General features: G+C 31.0%; 1 protein-coding gene across 8 annotated transcripts in view; it reads right to left on the bottom strand.

Moving 5' to 3' along the window:
* Nucleotides 1-20,492, bottom strand: part of LOC127705489 (uncharacterized) — a 74,764-nt gene that overhangs the window by 45,919 nt on the left and 8,353 nt on the right. For 6 of the 8 annotated variants that reach the window (XM_052209807.1, XM_052209809.1, XM_052209811.1 and 3 more), the window contains exons 3-4: nt 14,157-14,211; nt 3,051-3,125 (exon numbers count right to left, since the gene is read on the bottom strand). In XM_052209807.1, coding sequence (XP_052065767.1) covers nt 3,051-3,125; nt 14,157-14,211 — 130 coding nt within the window. Of the gene's footprint in view, nt 1-3,050; nt 3,126-9,828; nt 9,849-10,743; nt 10,865-14,156; nt 14,212-20,492 lie in introns of those variants that run through there. The other 2 variants (XM_052209813.1, XM_052209812.1) reach the window with 2 other exon arrangements.

Raw genomic sequence — 20,492 nt, 5'->3', positions numbered from 1 at the left:
TCTGTGTTGGCTTGAATAATATAGTTGAGAGTAAGGGGGTCAAACTGTCCCCAAATCCTCTTAAGTTATTATGCATTTTTCTTAATAATACTGATAAGACTCTGCAAATGAATGCATAAAGTTTGACAAACAACACTTCCCAAGGTATTGTGTCTACAATAGAACAAACAACTCCTTTATCACCTTTTTAAACACAGAGTAATTCAATGAATCTTGATAAGTGAAGGTTAGAAAAACGATGTTTAATATTACTTGTAAGCTAATGAAGACATGGAAATTTCATTAGCACCAAATAACCCAATGGTGTCATACATGTTTTGTACACGAACTAATTCAGAATATTTTTGCTTACCACAAAAGGCAACTTCCAAATAAATTATCAAATCCCATTTTAGACCATTCTTACAACACTATCATAATTACTTTCCAAAAAAATAATTAAAACAAAACTAAAAATAACACTCTCAAAACAACTTCATAATATAAACATAGTCATGTCTGAATTTAAAATAATTCCATTTCAGGACAGGAATAAACCTCAATAAATCGAACACATAGGTATACATTGTTATCTAGTAGTAATGTCCCCCTTCATTTTATTTGTTCACATTTTATCAGCTATTTACCGTTAATAAAAGATCAATCATCAGAGCGTGATTTCCCACTGATACACATTTGTTAAGTTTTTATTTGTTGCCATTTTATGGTATTTTCTAAACATGATATTTGAACAAGAACATACAATACAAAATGTTGGCAATCCGATACCTGGATAGTGACACCCCTTTTTGATTATTTGAGAAAGTTTCCCAGCGATACTGGATTCTTTAAGTGATACGCCATGCATTTCAATCAATAAAGTGTGAACTTATAACTGTATCTTAAGGAGTTTAAAGCTTTAAAACTAAACATCAATTGTCAGTTTCTTCAGAGTAATGGATATCTGCGTTGTCATACTGAATTTCAATTGTGAATAAAATTGAGAATGGAAATGGGGAATGTGTCAAAGAGACAACAACCCGACCATAGAACAGACAACAGCAGAAGGTCACCAACAGGTCTTCAATGCAGCGAGAAATTCCCGCACCCGGAGGCGTCCTTCAGCTGGCCCCTAAACAAATATATATACTAGTTCAGTGATAATGAACGCCATACTAAACTCCAAATTGTACACAAGAAACTAAAATTAAAAATAATACAAGACTAACAAAGGCTAGAGGCTCCTGACTTGGGACAGGCGCAAAAATGCGGCGGGGTTAAACATGTTTATGAGATCTCAACCCTCCCCCTATACCTCTAGCCAATGTAGAAAAGTAAACGCATAACAATACGCACATTAAAATTCAGTTCAAGAGTGTGAATGTATAATTATGGGAATAAAATACAATGTACTTTTAAATGAATGAATGAATAATGGCTAGACCATAACACCAAACAAATGAGACAATTCATTGTCAGAGTATCAATCGAAGCAATTTAGACTCAAAATTTTTTAGGTTTAGGAAAAATAAACATATAGTTTTATGTCAAAGAAATGGACAGTTTTGGATTGATGCATGATACTATAAATCAACTATTTTTGTAGATACTTTTATTAGCTTTTTTATTATGACTAACATGTCTGACTGTCCTCTCCTTTTAAGCACACATTGTTGGCAAGAGAACCATCAATTTCAAGAATATGATTGGAAAACTTGATAACTGAGCTTGCATGGCACATGCATAGCAATGTTTATTGTAGACCCTTGATGTTTCTCCACTGATAATAAGCATCTTATGATCGAAAAGACTTTTTTGTTAGGCACAGTATGTTTGACAGACTTACCATCTATTGGGAGTATGACTTGATTAAATTGAATGTCATAATACTTGCATTATAAAGATTTTGACATCCGATTACTTACAGTGGGCAGTACATGTGGTATATTTCTTATGAATTTGGAACACAAATGGCATTCATGTTTATTTTGTGTTATATTTTAAGAAAGGTTGTATTTGATGATTCTGTACTAGCGAGTGCAATCATTCTATGTGAGTAGTCAAAATATGCCTGGCATTTCCCCTCATTTCTAAGCCTTATCTTTATATCATCATTATTTCAAGTCCATACACTATTACTGTTTCTAAGCGATGATGACAGGCTAAAATTTTTTTATGGAAATATTCTTTATAAAGCACAAAAATGTCAGTATTCACCTCTGAAACTAACAAAACCTTTAAATAGACTTATTAAGAAGGGATATAGATACGATACTGTTGTCAGGTCATTAAAGATTGCATATTTTGGCGTTAATATTGATTCACTTATAGGGTCTTTGCATCGGCACTAAACACATTTATTTAAAAACCAGTTGTTGGCATGACACGGGTTATGTTCTTCTCATATATGTTATGATGGTATGATACTAAACCCCTAACGGGAAGGATTGTGCCTGATATTCATATGATGAAGACATAATCTTTCAATCAGTTTAATTGAAGTCTGGAGCTGGCATGTCAGTTAACTGCTAGTAGTCTGTTGTTATTTATGTATTATTGTCATTTTGTTTATTTTCTTTGGTTACATCTTCTGACATCAGACTCGGACTTCTCTTGAACTGAATTTTAATGTGCGTATTGTTATGCGTTTACTTTTCTACATTGGCTAGAGGTATAGGGGGAGGGTTGAGATCTCATAAACATGTTTAACCCCGCCGCATTTTTGCGCCTGTCCCAGGTCAGGAGCCTCTAGCCTTTGTTAGTCTTGTATTATTTTTAATTTTAGTTTCTTGTGTACAATTTGGAGTTTAGTATGGCGTTCATTATCACTGAACTAGTATATATATTTGTTTAGGGGCCAGCTGAAGGACGCCTCCGGGTGCGGGAATTTCTCGCTGCATTGAAGACCTGTTGGTGGCCTTCTGCTGTTGTCTGTTCTGTGGTCGGGTTGTTGTCTCTTTGACACATTCCCCATTTCCATTCTCAATTTTAAGACTTTCATCTGGCTTTGAAGTATAGCTCATATGTATACATTGTATTGGTATTACGGTCACAAGATTTAGAAAACTTACCTTGTTTTATTTGAAGCATGGTTAGAAGGTTTACGAGTGACAGGATGTTCAAATGTTGTTATTTGAGTATTATGACTGAAATTAAAAAAACAAATGATATTATACATTGTTTGCCATGACAATCTATTCCAATTATAAATATCAATAAAATATTTACAAGTAGTGTTGAAAATCTCTTACCTTAAAAACAAATACTGGTACGTATACTGGTAAGATTAAAAAGGTTTTGCCATTATTTTTTGCAAACTAAGTGTTCTAATTGAAAGAAAAATATGTTCTGACACTGGTATCTCCATAATATACCTTCAATTAGCAATTTATTTCTAATTACCATTTTGTATTTTGATAAAATAGATGAAAAAATTCTAAATATTTACATGCCTTACCTGTAACCCAAAAAATATCGGATACCTTTGAAGAATTTTAGATAGTTATTTCAACAATGTAAATACCTTAGGAAAACAATTTCGTAAAAATAATTATAATTCTATTAATTTAATCTGCTAACCTTATAATCCGTTCTCAATACAATGTTTGTAACGAGAGACCTACACGAATTCCCATACTTCTGAATTAAATTGTACTTGTTTCTTCAAAGTTTATACCTATGTCACATTGTTTATTTGGATTAGAGACAAAAAAAGTAAATGACATTTCAGACATATGAGTGACTTTTACAGTCTATTTCAAGTAAATTGATACACCTCTTCTTTATTTCAATTGTCAGACATATATTATGTCTGTCTGTCAAAACACTAGATTTCTACATTATGTTTTACATGAAATTGTTTTCTAGGTGTGTTTTCATTAACATTTAATCTTAAAAGGTCAGACTAGTATATATTGTTATAATACAAAATTGAAAGTCTATGTATGTTACCAACCTAAAAGTTATACTACATATTAAAATTTTTACATAAGAAATTAAATTTCAAGCAACAGGAACTGCATATAAAACAGCGGGCTATTAACTTATGAACCTTGAAAGGTATATTAGCTCCTATTCAACTTAAGTGGCACCCAATTGCTCGTAGGCACTGAAATTTTTGAAATTTTGAAAATGAGGCAGCCAATTGAGGTAATTCTAAAATATTACTGTACAAAACAAAATTTGACATCAACCCGTAGTTTAGATTTGTTTGTGACTTCCCTGGGTCCAATGTATGTTTTTATTAAATAGCAATGAGGTGTCAGATCATTTTCGGTATAAATCAGTCATGGTGAAGGAAAGGTCAGGACAGACTGTCTCAATGATACATTGAACATATCTAAGGTCATTGTGAGGCAGATATTCTATAATGGTCTATCAAGTCAAGCTAATAACTATAAACCTTTCGGAAAGAGAACTTTTACCATACTATTATCTAAGGAACTCTAGGTATATTAGCTTCCCAGAAAGTCACAACTAATAATAATTAACAGAATATAAAGCTAAGGAGATGTGGTATGATTGACAATGAGATAACTATCTATATAAATCAAGACTGTTTACTACAAAGATGTGAACAATAACAGGTCACGGTATGCCCTTAAACAATGAGCAAAACCCATACCGCAAGTCAAGATTCCTATCACCTTTAAATTTGTATGTCAATGAAAACACCTTCTCAGTGGATATCTTTTGGATCATATTTTTTCCCTGTCTTTAGTGAATTTCGGTGTGGATGGCAGATCTTCGATTATATCTGTTAAATTCATTCACAAATTTTTAGATCTTGACAAATTGCATGATAGACACGTTGACCTATAATATCACTATAGGTTTTTGTGTCCTTGGGTTCATCCTCATATAAACCACACAGCTCCCTCATTCAAAGCTATGAACAATTCATGTTGACATACTATGCAACTTAATATGTCAAAGCTTCTGGAAAGCATAATAACCTATAACACAGCAAAAGTTGTCCAAACCTTTGATGTCATGAAAAATATGAGGTAAATATTATTCATTTCTAAATTGAAAATAGCAGTGCCACTAATGAACTACATACATATATTAGAAAACCTTTCTTCAGTACAATTATTTATCATTATTGTTTTACTTAGGACATGGAACCTGACATTGTTACTATAAGTACTCCCTTACAAACATACAGATTGTAACCCTTTAAATACAAGAACAAAACCCACAGGAATTTAATCACAAAATCAGTCTTCCTATTCAACCATTTAACAATGAAGACAAGATAAAAATCTATTTTGTACTTTTGTCCTGAGAATTTGAGTTCAGCAATAATGTTTTTATTAGTAGACCAAATGGTATAGTTCAATGAAATAATACGACAAATTGTCAATTTAAATACTTGTATAATTATTTTTTCACATTTTTCAAATTACCATCATTTTGTCAACTCAATAGTTCATACTTTATAATTAGCTTTTTGTCCTGTTTCTTGCTTAAATGACCCAAGAATGTTAAAATAACGATCATACAGCTCTTTGAATATACAATTGTTTGTATCAACAGTGTCAGAACTTACAATTCAACAATTTTTCAACTGCCTTCATTGATCACAATGTTCTACACAGGTTCCTTTAAGACCAAGTCAAACCAAAGACTTTCAAATGTATTTGCTATCTATCCAATAATATAAAAGCATAGAGGAATTTGAGCAAAGACGTTTTGGCACTTAGTCAAAGGGCATGTCCATGAAGGGTAACACTTCTTCCATGGGAATATTGCTAAGTGTGAGCTACATTTGTTAGTCTAATATAAAGTATGTCATTACCATGTTATCATCCTATGATTATGTGTAATATTTGCCACTGGACGTCATACATCCAATGATCTCAAATGGTATTTTAAACTGAACCTAGAAATCTCCTGCTAATTATTCTAGTCTAATTACTTTTTAGATTCTACAAATACCTAATTGAATTATTATTTTATTTGTGTTAATCATAAATATAAGTATGAAATACAGATCACTGGACAATAAACCATCAATTCAATACACATCAATGAAAACTTAAAATTAACACAATACTAAAACATTCTTTGTACATACAGAGAAGTGTTAACTTACTCCTTACTTATCCCAAACTTTTCAAATATTATACTTGTCCAAGAACAACTCATACATCCTAATTAACTTACTTGTGCATTTTTGTCCTTAATTAAGTTTATAAATCATTCACTACATATAACTCTTAACAGGCCACCAAATTAGTTGGATGTTGTGACATATTCTACTTTTCCCATTTCAATTACATGCTTGATGAATCCAAACACTGACTAGACACCTTATCACACCATCCATTAGTAGTCTGATAAATCAATTATCACCCTGCAATAGCCCTGATTATCACCCTGATAGCAGGTAACTAATTGTCCATTAAATCACTGTTTCTCTGTATACAGGAAAGGACATCTTGTTTTGACCTGGACAATATTTGTCAACAAAATTGCCCCCAGGAAAGACTTCCTTACATGTAGATCTTCATATATAGAATTGTGGAATTTAACTACATGTATGTGTGGTTGTCATAAACGGGATAAACATGACATGTGACACGATTGTTGCTGTTTACCATTCAGAGAAATGTTCAATATCAATTGCAGTAGTATCATTTATCCTACTGACCAATCGGTAAAATTGGTTGTGTTCTAGCCAAGTGCGGCAGGAATTTTGTTTTTCGTGGCAACTACATACATTTTGTACTAACATGTATATTGTTATTATCATGCAACTAAACCTTGATGCTTATCTTTCTTTTTATTTTCTATTTCTGTCTTTGATTTTCATAGAAAAAGACATGGTTTGAAGGTGGACCTGAAGAAAAGGACGGTAATAAGCTGTTGCATAAACAGTAATTTTAACATTACTATTCAACCTACAAAGAAGTCTCAGTACAGTGATCTATAGTTACTGATATACATATCTTTTGGACCCTGGATAGTTGTCCCATTGGCAATCATACCCAATCTCGATATTTCACATACTGTAGATTCACTAGTATTGGAGGGATGCTAATTTGCAAGGATTCTGTGGGTCAAGGTTTACTACAAATTCAAAAGTTCAAAGATGTATAAATTTTCTCCACATTGTATGAAGACTTTTGCAAAACCACGAAATTAAATATCCATGAAAAATCTTGTTCCCTCAATCCACAAAAATTGGTTTATACGAATATAAAAAAATCTCTAGAAGAAGCAAGAGATAACAGGATACTTTAATTGTACAATGGTCGGCTGATTGTATGATTAATAAAATATTTGTGGTTATTCATTTCAATTGACCAAGAAAACAATCAAAGGAACAATTAAATCGTTTGCAGCTACTTTGCTAGGGTCAGATTAGGAAAGATATTAAATTTAATGAGGCATCATTAATGCTTGATGACCAGATCAATAAATTAGTTTAACAAAACTTATATTGACAATCTATAAACTGTAAACTTCTATCGATCTACCCCAAAGTTCTGTTGTCAAACCATTGTAACGAATATAATTGAGTTTTGGAATTACTATTTATAAATGAGTTCCGCTACCAACAATATATATATAGTCCCTTCATAAAGGTATATAATTATACTTATTTCACATATGTCAAAACAATGTATAAATGAATATAACTCAGTCATTCACTATCAATTTAGGATAAAATTCATTATGGCTGTTTGAAAATGTCAACATTCAATTATTACTCTTATGGGTAAAGGCTGTATGTATGCATTCCGGTATGTGTCTTAATCACAGATTTTTGTTGTGCTTATATTTATATAAAATATTGATTTTTGGGGATTCTGATAAGAGCTAATAGGACTTTATTAAATGTTGCAGTCTGATCTTGGCTTTTTGGTTAAGAATTTTAGTAAATTGCTATAATCAAGCTGATCTTTGTTCAACTGCTGAATAAATTCAATATGATTTATTAATGTAACCCTTTGTCTAATTTGAAAATTGCATTTCACAACCATCAATTTGTTACCTTATGAAATTGAAAGGTACACAGAGTCTATTTTCTGAGTCAAGTTCATCCAAGGTTGTGCAAATTTAATCCTTTACTAGTTGACACTTACAGAAAAAAGGGAAGGAACCCCTCATATTCAAATAGTAAATTGAGAAAATAGTACGATAAAGATATTCTTGATATTCTTGCATATAGTTACTTATAAGAAGTTCATGTTTAATTTTGTTTTAGTTATGATATATAATAGCAATAACAATCGATTATGATTACAGATTACTATTACCCAGCTATTCCTGTATATACCGGTATAGGAAACTAGTAACCACTGTGTTTTAACACAGAGTAAGTAACACTGTTATAGTTATCCAGTTTAAATAAAATATATGAAAATGAAGCTATACCCTGTATGTAAATGATTGCCCCCCCCTGTTTGAATAGCTTATCCCTTGATCTTCTTTTAGCAGTTAATTTCCTGATAAGATGAATGATCAACCTAAAACAAGCAAATATTGACCAACAAGTTTTCAGAGTCTTTACAGGTTTTAAATGTACATGTATCATAGGTTTGGACTTCAAAGAGATCAACATTCAAAATGATAATGCTTAGAAAAGTAATGTTGACTAACCAAACATTAAATTTATCTAAAAGTTTGAAGTTTTAAGCACATTATGAATGAACAACAATAAATCAAGTCTTCAATTTTATAACAAGTGTTCTTGGGCTAGACACATAAATTAAAATCAGGAAATTAAAGGTTGGTTTTTTTTTGTGCTGTTTAAATTACTGTCATTTTTCTATTTTAAGTTATTGAGGTTAATTTATCTTTGCCTATTGACATTAATTTAAGATTAATAGACTTCTTGCTAATTTTGAGGTACATGTAACAGGTGGTAATATAACCAGAAATATTTAAAACATGAATGTAAGCTTGCTTTTTTTTCACATGTCCTGAGTAAGGAACAAGCCTCTTTCTAATTACACGTACAAAATGTCAGGAGTCTGTCTCTTTTTTACATGTCCTGAGTAAGCAACAAACATCATTCTATTTACATGTATAAAATGTCAGGACTGTGAGAATTCATATTATTAAAACTCATCAGGTACAGATATAAGTTTAGATTATAGTAAAGATCTTGGCTTTTAAGTTATTACTCATACTTTCTATTAAATATTTCAATATACTGGTATGCTGCACTTAATCTGTTCTGATAAAATAATTCATTTAATCCCAGAAAGAAACTCTGGTACTATAAAATGTACTTTTAGCTTGTTTATTTAGGAAGAGATCATGCTGACCATTTTCCTTTCCTATATTGCACAGAGTATCTTAGCATAATTGACTGTAAGACAGTTTCAAACTCGGCGAACTTATACTAAAATGAAATCACTCAACTATCATATGTACATAATATTATTGCCTGCTATATTTTTTAGAGCATAATGCTCTAAACAGCCCACACTATGCCAAAAACCACAATCATTTAGAACAAAATTTGATATGGGTTGCCAATATCATTTAGGGCGACCAAGCTGGTCTGAGGAGAGAACCAGAGTTCTTTGTCCTATGTTGTCTGCTTCCAAAGGGAGTTGACTGGAAAAACGACATTTATATTCTCTGAATTTGAAAAATAGAAACAGCAGTAGCTTTTTACCTAATAGAACCTTAATTGTCACTATGTACTGGTGATGGTAATTTTTTCAACTATAAACCAACCTATCTATCTGCAACAGTGCTGAGTCCCCCCTACAGAAGTAGTTTATATATATATGTATATATATACATGAACAATGTACCTGTAAATTAGTCCCCATGGTAATAGTCAAGTCCAACTTTCTTTTACTAAATCTAATATGTGTACTTTACCTTGGTAAATCAGCCATTTCTTGTTATTCATATATGATTCAAAGTATTTACAGGTGTGGGAGGACAGGTATTTTGGTTTATTTCAATTTAATCAATGACATTCAAAATCCTTGTAAGAACAAATGTAGTACAACTAATAAAGATATGAATCAACCTGCAAAGGATGAATGAAAGGCATTTTTGTCTTAATCCTCCTACAGGTAATCAATTGTTTTAAACAAAGAACATATTAGGCTTTAACCATTAATTACAGATTATGAGATATCTTGACCATCTTACTTTTTAAAGAGCAAAACTTGTTTAAAGAAATGTTATACAAGGGTGTTGGTCCAACTAAAAAATAACACTTGCATATGCATTGTAAAAGTGATTTTTTTTATTTCATTTTTTATTCTCTTTTAATCTAATATCATTGCTTCATTCCATTCTCATCAAGCCAATTGAAATTCTAGAAGGAAAGACTGAAACTATTCATTAATAACATTTGTTTCCTTTCATAAGAATGAAAACTATGAATATTTCTAATATCTTACCTAATGTCCATACACATAAAATGCCTTATAAATTCAAGATTGATTTGTTTTCAAGCAACTTACAAAATATTTTAAATTTTGTATTTCCATTTAACTTAAACAACATAAGTCATTTCAAATGGGCCATACATATAAATATTAAGAAAAGATGATCACCCCTTGATCACACTAATAGTATGTATCACATCTTGTAATTTCCACTAAAAAATAGTTATCAGTTTATGTCAAGGTCTAAACCTTTAAAAACTCCACTCTTTAATGTGCATTTAAACGCTTAAAATTTTTCTTTGAAGTTTTAAGATATTTATGATCATTTACAATTTAAATGTTTTTCATTTCAATAAATAAGTTTACAGGTTCAAATTGGGTAAAATGAACTTACCATCATGTGAATATTCTATCCAGAGTCGAGAGGTCGATATAGATATAAAATTTTATAATTCCGTGTATGCAGTAAAGTCAACTGCTCATTGACAAAGTCACTGCTAATCTAAAACACCCAATTCGTCATTCTAAATTTGGTACAAAATGGGTTCAAAATGAAATAAATCAATTTTCTCGACCAAGTTTAAATTGAAATCTCTGCTTAACAAAAACTCATTCATCGTCCAGAACCGAGAGCCTTAATAATGAAAGCTTCATCTTAACTTTTAAAACTCACCAAACCAGTAATGACTTAAAATTCCGACAAAAGATGTCACAGTAACTGTCTTCATTTAATTATAAGATTGAACAGTTATCCCATTTACAGCCCCGAGAGCTGTCATACACCTGGGTTAAGCTATTTAACTAGCAGATACACATTTACAATAAACAATTGTTTACACAATTCCATGAGAGATAATAACTTAGTGATCTTCTAAAGTTTAAATATGGTATTATATTTTTACATTTGTTTTTATTGTTATGTAAATAAGTTTCTTGTGTCAATCAAGGTAATTACCATATCTTTTTTCATATTTGTAAAGGAAACCAAATCTTATTTTACATCCCTCTCACTTCAATGATGGTTCAGTTGTAAATTACTTTTCTGAAGTTAGTAAACATGGGTGCACAAACTAATCTTTACATTTAAATAATTTTATTGCCCTACAATTACATAATAATTTAGGATTTAAAAAAAAAATCAGCAGATACAACCACTGGGCAAAGGGCAATAACTCTAATTACAAATTATTCCTAGCTACATTCTGCTTTTAAGAATCAACATTCCTTTGAACACCCTTCATGTATGTCTATAATTATTCCCTCAATAGAGGGATTTCAAAGGGAAGTCTTAATAATACAGGTAATTGCTGTCTGCTAGCACATGCTTAAAATCATCTGTTCAGGTTCATTTATTTTAGGCTGTTGTGCTTTAAATACTACTGAAGATGACTTCCATTTAGTATTACAAAGTGAATATTACATAGAGAGGCAGTGTATTAGAACATATTACCATAAGTGTCCATCTTTTTCAAACTAAGTCAACTATCAAGCACTGAAAATGTCAAAGACTTGCGTAATTTGAATAATTAATGCATTCAATTGCAGGGCTGCTAGTGAACAATATATGCTTCTTTGATGTGTAATAACATTTGATGTACAAGTTTTGTTTTAATTCTTGTACTGAAGAGCATAAAATGTTTAAAGTAATAAATATTGAATTGAATTGATTATTAAAGAATAATTTTAATATCAATGATAGACCCCTTATGTAAACAAATTATCAACTGATTGACCAAAACATGGGCCTGTTGATAATAGGACAATTGTCATTATATATATGACCGGGGATATGACCCTCTTTTAGGGACATTTGAAAATAATTACCATAAACTTAAAGGAAGTAATAGTTTAATCTTGTAATCTTTAAAAAATAATCAAAAAGTGATTGTAATAAATCTTCCTGATGTTCGGTTCTTTTTAAAACAAAGTATAATTTATAGTTCCTTTCAGGTTTAAAGGTTTCACTACTTGTTTCAATGTAAACAAACATGGTTGATCTGCTGTGCTTGTTTATAAACTAAGAAAGTTTTTTTTCTGTATGATTATAAAGATGATAGAGAAAAATCTTTTTATTAAATGTTGATATCTCCCATGGATGAACTGACTTTATATGAAGGCATAACAATATATGATACATGTCTGAAAAGAGGGGGAATGCTCGTTACTTGGCACAAATATTTTGAAACTGGGGTTTTTTCTGACGACAACTTTTTGGAGGCCTGGGCACGACGACAAAATGATGCTTTACTTAAAACAGAGTTCTCAATTTTTTTTTTAGCCTGGTGGTCAATTGGACCACCAAGACAACAAATCTGGTGGTCCCACAGAAAATTTGGTGGTCCTCTTTTTGCACAAATATTTTGCTAACATGTAGGTATAAAAATAAATTAGGCCATTTTATTACAATAATTATATGGTTTCATATCAAATATTGATATACTGTGGAATCATTTATTTTTGTTATTTCCAATTTTCATTGATTGAAAAAATATTGTAGTTTCACGGTTTCATGGTTTTGCAATGGTCTGAATACAAGCTTAGAGAAAATGAATACTTCATTGAACATTTAAATCGTGGTTTACCATAACACATATTATTCACAAAAATTGGTATTCCAAGAATAATAACGAATCCAAAGTACATTGTAGTCGGGAGCTATACTAAATATCAGACAGCCTGAAAAAGAATACAAAACCGCCACAACTTATTAGTTGGACTTCAGGACCATCACTACACTGAAAATTTGTGGACCTTCTAGATTTTTGGTGATCAGGACAGATCGGATCCCCAGTTTTCAAGAAAACTGAATCTTGACAATCAATAGAATAATTATTACAATGATTTCACAGCTATATATATATTTTAATCATTTTATGTAACAAATTTTTTGAAATTTTTGTACTATATTTCTGTCAACTTTCTACTGCAAATACAGCAAAAACTTACTTTACTTGTACCTTATACCTAATCTAAACTTCCATGGAATTTGAAAAAGAAGTAAACAAAGTATGAAGCACAAAGTTAAACCTTACACAGGGCTCTAAAATAACATTTTGAATTTACAAAATTATGCTGAATTTTAGTTTTTAAGACTTCACTAGCTTATTGGTAAAGACAACTTCAAGCCATCAAATCAAATGAGGATGTCTAGCAGAAAACATGCATTGCTTTTACTATGGTTATTCATGTAGATAAATAAAAAGCTTATTTATTTTGAATTTACATAAATTTACATTAACATATATGTGATAAACTTGAAGGAAAATAAATGAAAGAAGCCCTAAATACAAACTAAACTTTCAAAATCAGTTAACTTTCTTTTTAAGAAATGTTATGGAATTCAAACCATAAAACCAGAACCAGAACTTACTAAATCATGACAAAAACCCTACTAGTTTTACTTATATACTTTATTTTATCAGAACACAAAATTTCTCAACACTAAATTTTCAGCGTTTTTCTTTATTAATCTTGTAAGAAAATTGACCAAAACATTTACTTGCACTCATGTTGATCAACAGATTTTTAAAGGTCTAAATGGAAAGCAGGTAAACATAATTTTCTATGCAGAGAATAGCTCACTTCTTTGAATAATTTTCCATCAAAATCCTTTGAAATTTTGAACCGTTCTGAGTTTTTCAATGTCATTCAAACCTAAAACTCAGAGCTACTACATGTATTCACAATTTGTTAGGTTATTTTCTTAAAACTGTCTACCTGTAAATATTGTATATAATAAGACAGTACCGTTATTAATCAAATATTTGAAAATTAAATATTTCAGATTTCCATTATACATTTACTTACTCAATATAATATATAGCACCTTCCGGGGTAACTGCCTGCTCCCAGCCTTGGGCACCTATATAAAACAAAAAATCTTTATTACTGTATTACTCATCATTCCAACTTCATGTACTTATGTAACAGTTGTACATGCAGACTTTTAATATTGTATTTTTATTTTGGATTTTCCTTCCAGTTCAATATTCATTTGTGCATTATGCATGCATGTATTTAATCCTCCATATTTCTCTTTCATAAATTCAAAGTTGAGTAAGAGTTATTCCCCTTACCTCCAGGTATGACAATATTAGATTATATATAAATTATAACTGGAGAATTTTTTTCTCAAAACAATGTTCTTATAATTTTTTTTATCATTAAGGACCACAAAACATTTCATTTTATCCACCATTCTTTAAAGGGGCATAAGCTACATTTGTACAAGATATGAAAATAAACTGCTTCGCTGAGCACAGCTATATACGCCCGCAGAAGTCCAACCGTAAACAGTTGGGGCAAAAATGGACACAATATTTAAGCTTGATTCAGGTCTGAATTTGGGTTGTAATTAAATATTTGACATATTATAGGTTTCTGAATAAAAGTAGTCAAAGATCTTGAAATTGGTTATGTGAGTTGAATTTATATTCAATTAACGATTTCTTGCTGTTGTGCAATACTTAGTAAATCTGTTGTCAGACTATAAACAAATAAAGTTCAATTAATTCTCAATGTCATATTAGAAATTTATGAAAATAAAAAGGGAGCTTACATCAATAGATATAAACAATTCACCAAAGTTTCATGAGAATTGGTGACAGCATTTTTGAGTAATTGTCTGAAAACTGGAAAATCACCCCTTTTTTTAATGAATAAAACCCTATAACTGAGAAATGTAAAATGTAAAATTTATAAAATTCCAAAAGGAGCTTACATCAATACATACAAACAATTCACCAAAGTTTCATAAGAATTGCTGAAAGCATTTTTGAGTTTTTATCTGAAAACTGGAAAATCCCCCCTTTTTTTATGAATAAAACCCTGTAACTCGGAAACGTAAAATCTTAAATTTATAAAAATCAAAAGGGAGCTCATGTCAATAGATATAAACAATTCACCACAATTCTTGCAAGTTGGTGAAAGTATTCTTGACTTGTCCGAAAAATGGAAAATCACCCTTTTTTTAATGAATAAAACCCCATAGCTCGGAAACGTAAAATCTAAATTTCATAAAAAACGAAAGGGAGCTCACGTCAATAGATATAAACAATTCACCAAAGTTTTATGCAAATTGGTAAAAGCATTTTTGAGTTAATGTCCTACATGTTGACAACGGACAGACGGACAACGGTATACTTGTGAATAATTTGACCTCATTGAACCATTGAACTTGTTTTAGTATGTTATAAATCAAATATGAGAATTTGAGTCAAATCTGTGAACATGAATTTGACAGCTAGTGCCCCTTTAAGTAATAGATTTTCTCACTATTTTTTGATGAAATTCAATTGTACCACCAAGCTTTAAATTCTAAAGAACACCACTCTTGAAGTCATTCCCCTTATCCTTTAAAACATATGTAAGGAAAACACTGCAAAATACTTTGAATGTTTATCTTATTTATTATACATGTATACAATGTTCACAAATTTTTCATTCTTCTGTATTGAAAAACTACACAAATCTAATTCTATTGACAAAACTTATTACATGCATTACATTCATTTCAAACTACTTTTTCCTTTCAATCTCAGGACAACTCTAACAAATACAAGAATTAATACTCTAACTTCTGATATTTCAAAACTAAGAATTACAGTAGGATGACAAGAGCTGACTGATCTAAATCTATCTAGAGAAGACTTTCAAATTTCAGCGTTTTTCCATACAATTCCTATGTCACAATGCTTATGTTATTACATCACAGTAAGAACCAATTGTTCAATGATGTCATAATAATGCTAATTGACCCAAGTGTAACTCATTCATAAACAAGCATTCTGAGAGTATTGCATGGCAATACATAGTCCCCTACCGGGTAAAAATTCATTATACTGGAACAAAATGCTAACTTGTTCTATAACTTGTCATGGTGTAAACAAAAAGTAAATATCATGTCAATATCTTCAAGCATGACTAAAAACAGTGTGGAAAACTGATTATACGAGTGAATTTTTCAAGTCCAAGGACCATAACTCTGCACAAAATTATTAGACTCAAACAAAAATTTGAACTTGACCTGTAACTTGTCATGATAAACTATAAACCAATTATCAATCAATATCTTATAAGCATGATGAAAAAAACATTAGATATGATTAATAGTTCCCTAAAATTAGATATGATGTAATACAGTGTATATCTATTTTCAAATTATAATCAGATATAATTAATAGTTCCAAATATTTTTTTCTTTCATTTGTCACAAAGTAATATAGATTTGTAACTTATTTATAAACTCAACAACTTTTATATACACAATGTAATGTATTGAAATATATACATTAATAAAAATAGATTATTATCTAACTAAAGGATTACTCTTCATAAGTTTTTTATATATATATATAGCATTCAGAAAATTAGTTTATACAAAATAACAAACAAACCTGTCAAAAAATTCTTCAAATAATTTAACAAAGAATGTCTTTTAAAAAATGAGTTATCTCCATTTGTACAGAAATATGGTTCAACATAGTACTCTAACATTAGATATGGTCCAGAGTTATGGTCCATAACTCTGGACTAAATCATCAGACCGGAACAAAATTCAAACTTGATCTTTAACTTGTCATGATAAAACTATATACCAAATATGAAATCAATATCTTCAAGAACGAAGAAAAAAAGTGTGGAAAGCTGATTTGCCGGACTGACGGATGGACAGACGGACAGATGGACAGAGTGCAAACCTAAAGTCCCCTTCGACTTCGTCAGTAGGGGACTAATAAAAGAAGAATGTGTCTGAGGACACGAATGCCCCCACTCAAGCTTTGCAATTTTCAAAGTTAAAAAAGGGGCATTTCTCTAAGACTCTGCCGAAATTCGAACTCTGTCTGCGTATTGTAGTTCTAAGCATTGTGTATGAGTTTTATAAAATTTCGATGTGAAAAACTTTAGTTAGAGTGCGGCAACTGAAAAATTTGCAATGTTCCAAGTTAATAAAGGGCACTGAAGTTGAACTCTACAACGGTAAACGACTCACTGCCAAAATTAAACTCTGTCTGTGTGTTGTGGTTCATAGCATTGTGTATGAATTTGCATGAGGCAAATATAACGAAGGGTGTGGAAACAAATAAATTTGCAATTTTCTAAGTTATAAAGGGCATAACACAATTAAAGCGACTCGCTGCCAAAATTGGAACTCTGTCTGAGACTTTTGGTTCTTATCATTGGGGATGAGTTTCATAAAATTTGGAAGCGGAAAATTTAATTTACAAAAAACAAAAAAATTTGCAATTCACTAAGGTTTTAAAAAGGGGCATAACTCTAGAACGGTAATTCGAACTCTGTCTGCAAGTTTTGGTTCTTAACATTGTGAATGACTTTTATAAAATTTGCATGAGGCAAACTTACACGGTAAGTAAAAGTGCAGAAACGAAAATGGGAAGGAAAGACAGACGGAAGGAGGGAAGCTCAAGGGTAACACTTAATGCCCCCTTTGCCTATGACAGGGGTATAAAAACAACTGCAGATTGGTCTATTCTTGATAACAGGTATAATTACCTTGTTCTTTCAAATCAAGGGTTTAGAGAAATTATAAAAGTATAATCAGCAACTCAATTAATACAATGTACAATGAATCCTGAAAATTTTGTCTCTTAAGTCTTTTAATCAATTTCTTATTTCCTTTCAACTGAACCTTCTGACCTTAGGAAAGAAACACAGGTGGTAATAGCACTTAAAAACATTATCTTTATATGTACATTAAGACAGCTGAAGTAGTACATGTATCTACATAATCTGTGCATCAACAAGTGGGGGTAACCTGCATTATCTAATAATGATAAAAAAAAAAATTCAAAGGAAGAATTTACTTCAACGTAAAGTTGACAATGGACGTAAAAAATATACATGTATCGGCACTCTAAATATGGATAAAACTTCCTGTTCCACACAATAATGATTTATGTATGACTTTGGATTGTTTAGAGTAGAGACCTGCTAGTCGTTAAGCCTATTTAGTGATTTCTGTCTGTCCAGAGTCAGAAACTTTGCTTGTGGTTCCTTGTTTTTTGTCTTACATGTATCTCAATGTATTTTTTTCTATCACTTTTTTTCTTATGGGGATTTTAGTGTTGCTGATAGATCTTTTATATTCTCTGTTAAATTTATTCACTAACTTCTAGACTAGTGGTGATTTATATATAAATAGCTTGACATTTGCATAGAAACCTGTCTATTGTTGAAGACTGCATGTTGAAATCCAGATGTATTTTGAATATTTTGGTGTTGTTTGGTTGCTGTCTCATTGATGTATACCTCATACCTTCTTTTATTCATATCTGTTGAAACAAATTATTGAAATAGGATGGAATGAAATGTGCTTTTTAATGAGAAATACAATTTAGCTATTTATTTATATGTTTTTAATTATTTAAGGCATGTATTGACAAATCAATTTCTACTGACTACTAAATTGTGACAAATTAATAATGATTACCTTTTGGTGAGTAATTCAATGCTTTAACAAACATGCTTTGTCTGCTTATGAAAAATGTTCATAGATGGATCAATGGACCAGGCTTTCTTACAGCAAAAAAGAGGGTGTTTTTTTCCCTGATTTTTCTAATGCCAGCCACCTCTTATTTTTACCCTCCCCCTTTTTGAAAGTCATGGATCTGCCACTGGATGTGGTGTCTTGTTCTATTTTATGCATCAATATTTAATATTATACTGGTAAACCTCTTTATTTCATCTGATTATATGTAGCACTAGACCACATTATTATGCATTAGAAATTCTAAAGAGAAAACTAAATTGTTATGTAATTTAAGACATTTAATACCTATGCCATGCTGATATTAATTAGTAGTATAATGTAACACAAATTACTTGGGTTTACTTTCATGTGTCTGGGCTGTAGGTTAACCAAATTTATTTTTCAATTATAGTTCCGTGAGATCAGACAGTCAAACCTTACTTCACTGAAACATTTTGTAATTTCACAATGAATATTTTGCTAAAGTTAAACCTCATATCTAATAGTATTGCAGGGAGGAAGGTTTAATTTTTTGTCTGATTTCAACATACATACTACATGTACACCAATTAAAGAACACCATTAGATTCTCATGTCTTTCTTTTTTATTGTCTTCCCTCTTGGAACTTTTTATTTCATATTCTAGTTTACATTATTAAAAATCTACTTCTCTAACATTCCTAGCAATCTAATAGAAATAAACTGTTAACACAGAGATATGTCTCACCTATTTGTTATTTTGATAATGCAAATGTTGAAATTAAAATAGCAATACTTTAACATGTAAGTTATGCAAATATTCAAAGTCAATGAACCATGACTGAAGGTACAGGGCTAAACAATCTCTATGAAAATGAGATGTGCCAATGCAAATACAACTGCAAACCAAATACCATTGACTTTTCATAAGTCGTTCCCTTTAAACAAACCTAAACACAAACATTAACTTGTAAACTAAAAAAGTTTCAAAGTCAATGAACCATAATTAGGGGTAGGGTTATATAATCTTCATGGAAATGAAACTTGCATTGACTTAACATTAGTAGTTCATCTTAAACTGAACTGTAATCACAAACTAATACATGTAAACTAGGCAAAAGTTTCAAAGTCAATAGACCATGACTGAAGGATAGACACCAAATATTCTCCATGGAAATGAGATGTGCTAATGCTTATACAACTGCATACCAATTATCATTGACCTACCACTAACGGTTCCCATTAAACTGACCAAATCACAAACTAATACATGAAAACTAAGCAAAAGTTTCAAAGTCAATAGACCATGAATGAGGGGATGGGGCCAAATAATCTCCAAGGAAATAGGATATGCCAATGCTTATACAACTGCATACCAAATATCATTGACCTACCACTAGTGGTTCCCCATAAACTGACCTAATCACAAACTAATACATGTAAACTAAGCAAAGTTTCAAAGTCAATAGACCTTGACTGAGGGGGCGGGGCCAAATAATCTCCATGGTAATGAGATTTACCAATGCTAATACAACTGCATACCAAATATCATTGACCTACCACTAGTGGTTCACCATGAACTAGACCTAATCACAAACTAATACATTGTTGACGCCACTACCGCCGTCACCACAGCCGGTAACAGCATACCTATGTCTCACTTTTTGACTCCGTCA

This window comes from Mytilus californianus, unplaced genomic scaffold (assembly GCF_021869535.1).
Source record: "Mytilus californianus isolate M0D057914Y unplaced genomic scaffold, xbMytCali1.0.p SCAF_6, whole genome shotgun sequence".
NCBI lineage: Eukaryota > Metazoa > Mollusca > Bivalvia > Mytilida > Mytilidae > Mytilus > Mytilus californianus.
Note: the sequence above shows the minus strand (reverse complement) of the source record. Positions and strands in the feature narration are given on the sequence as shown.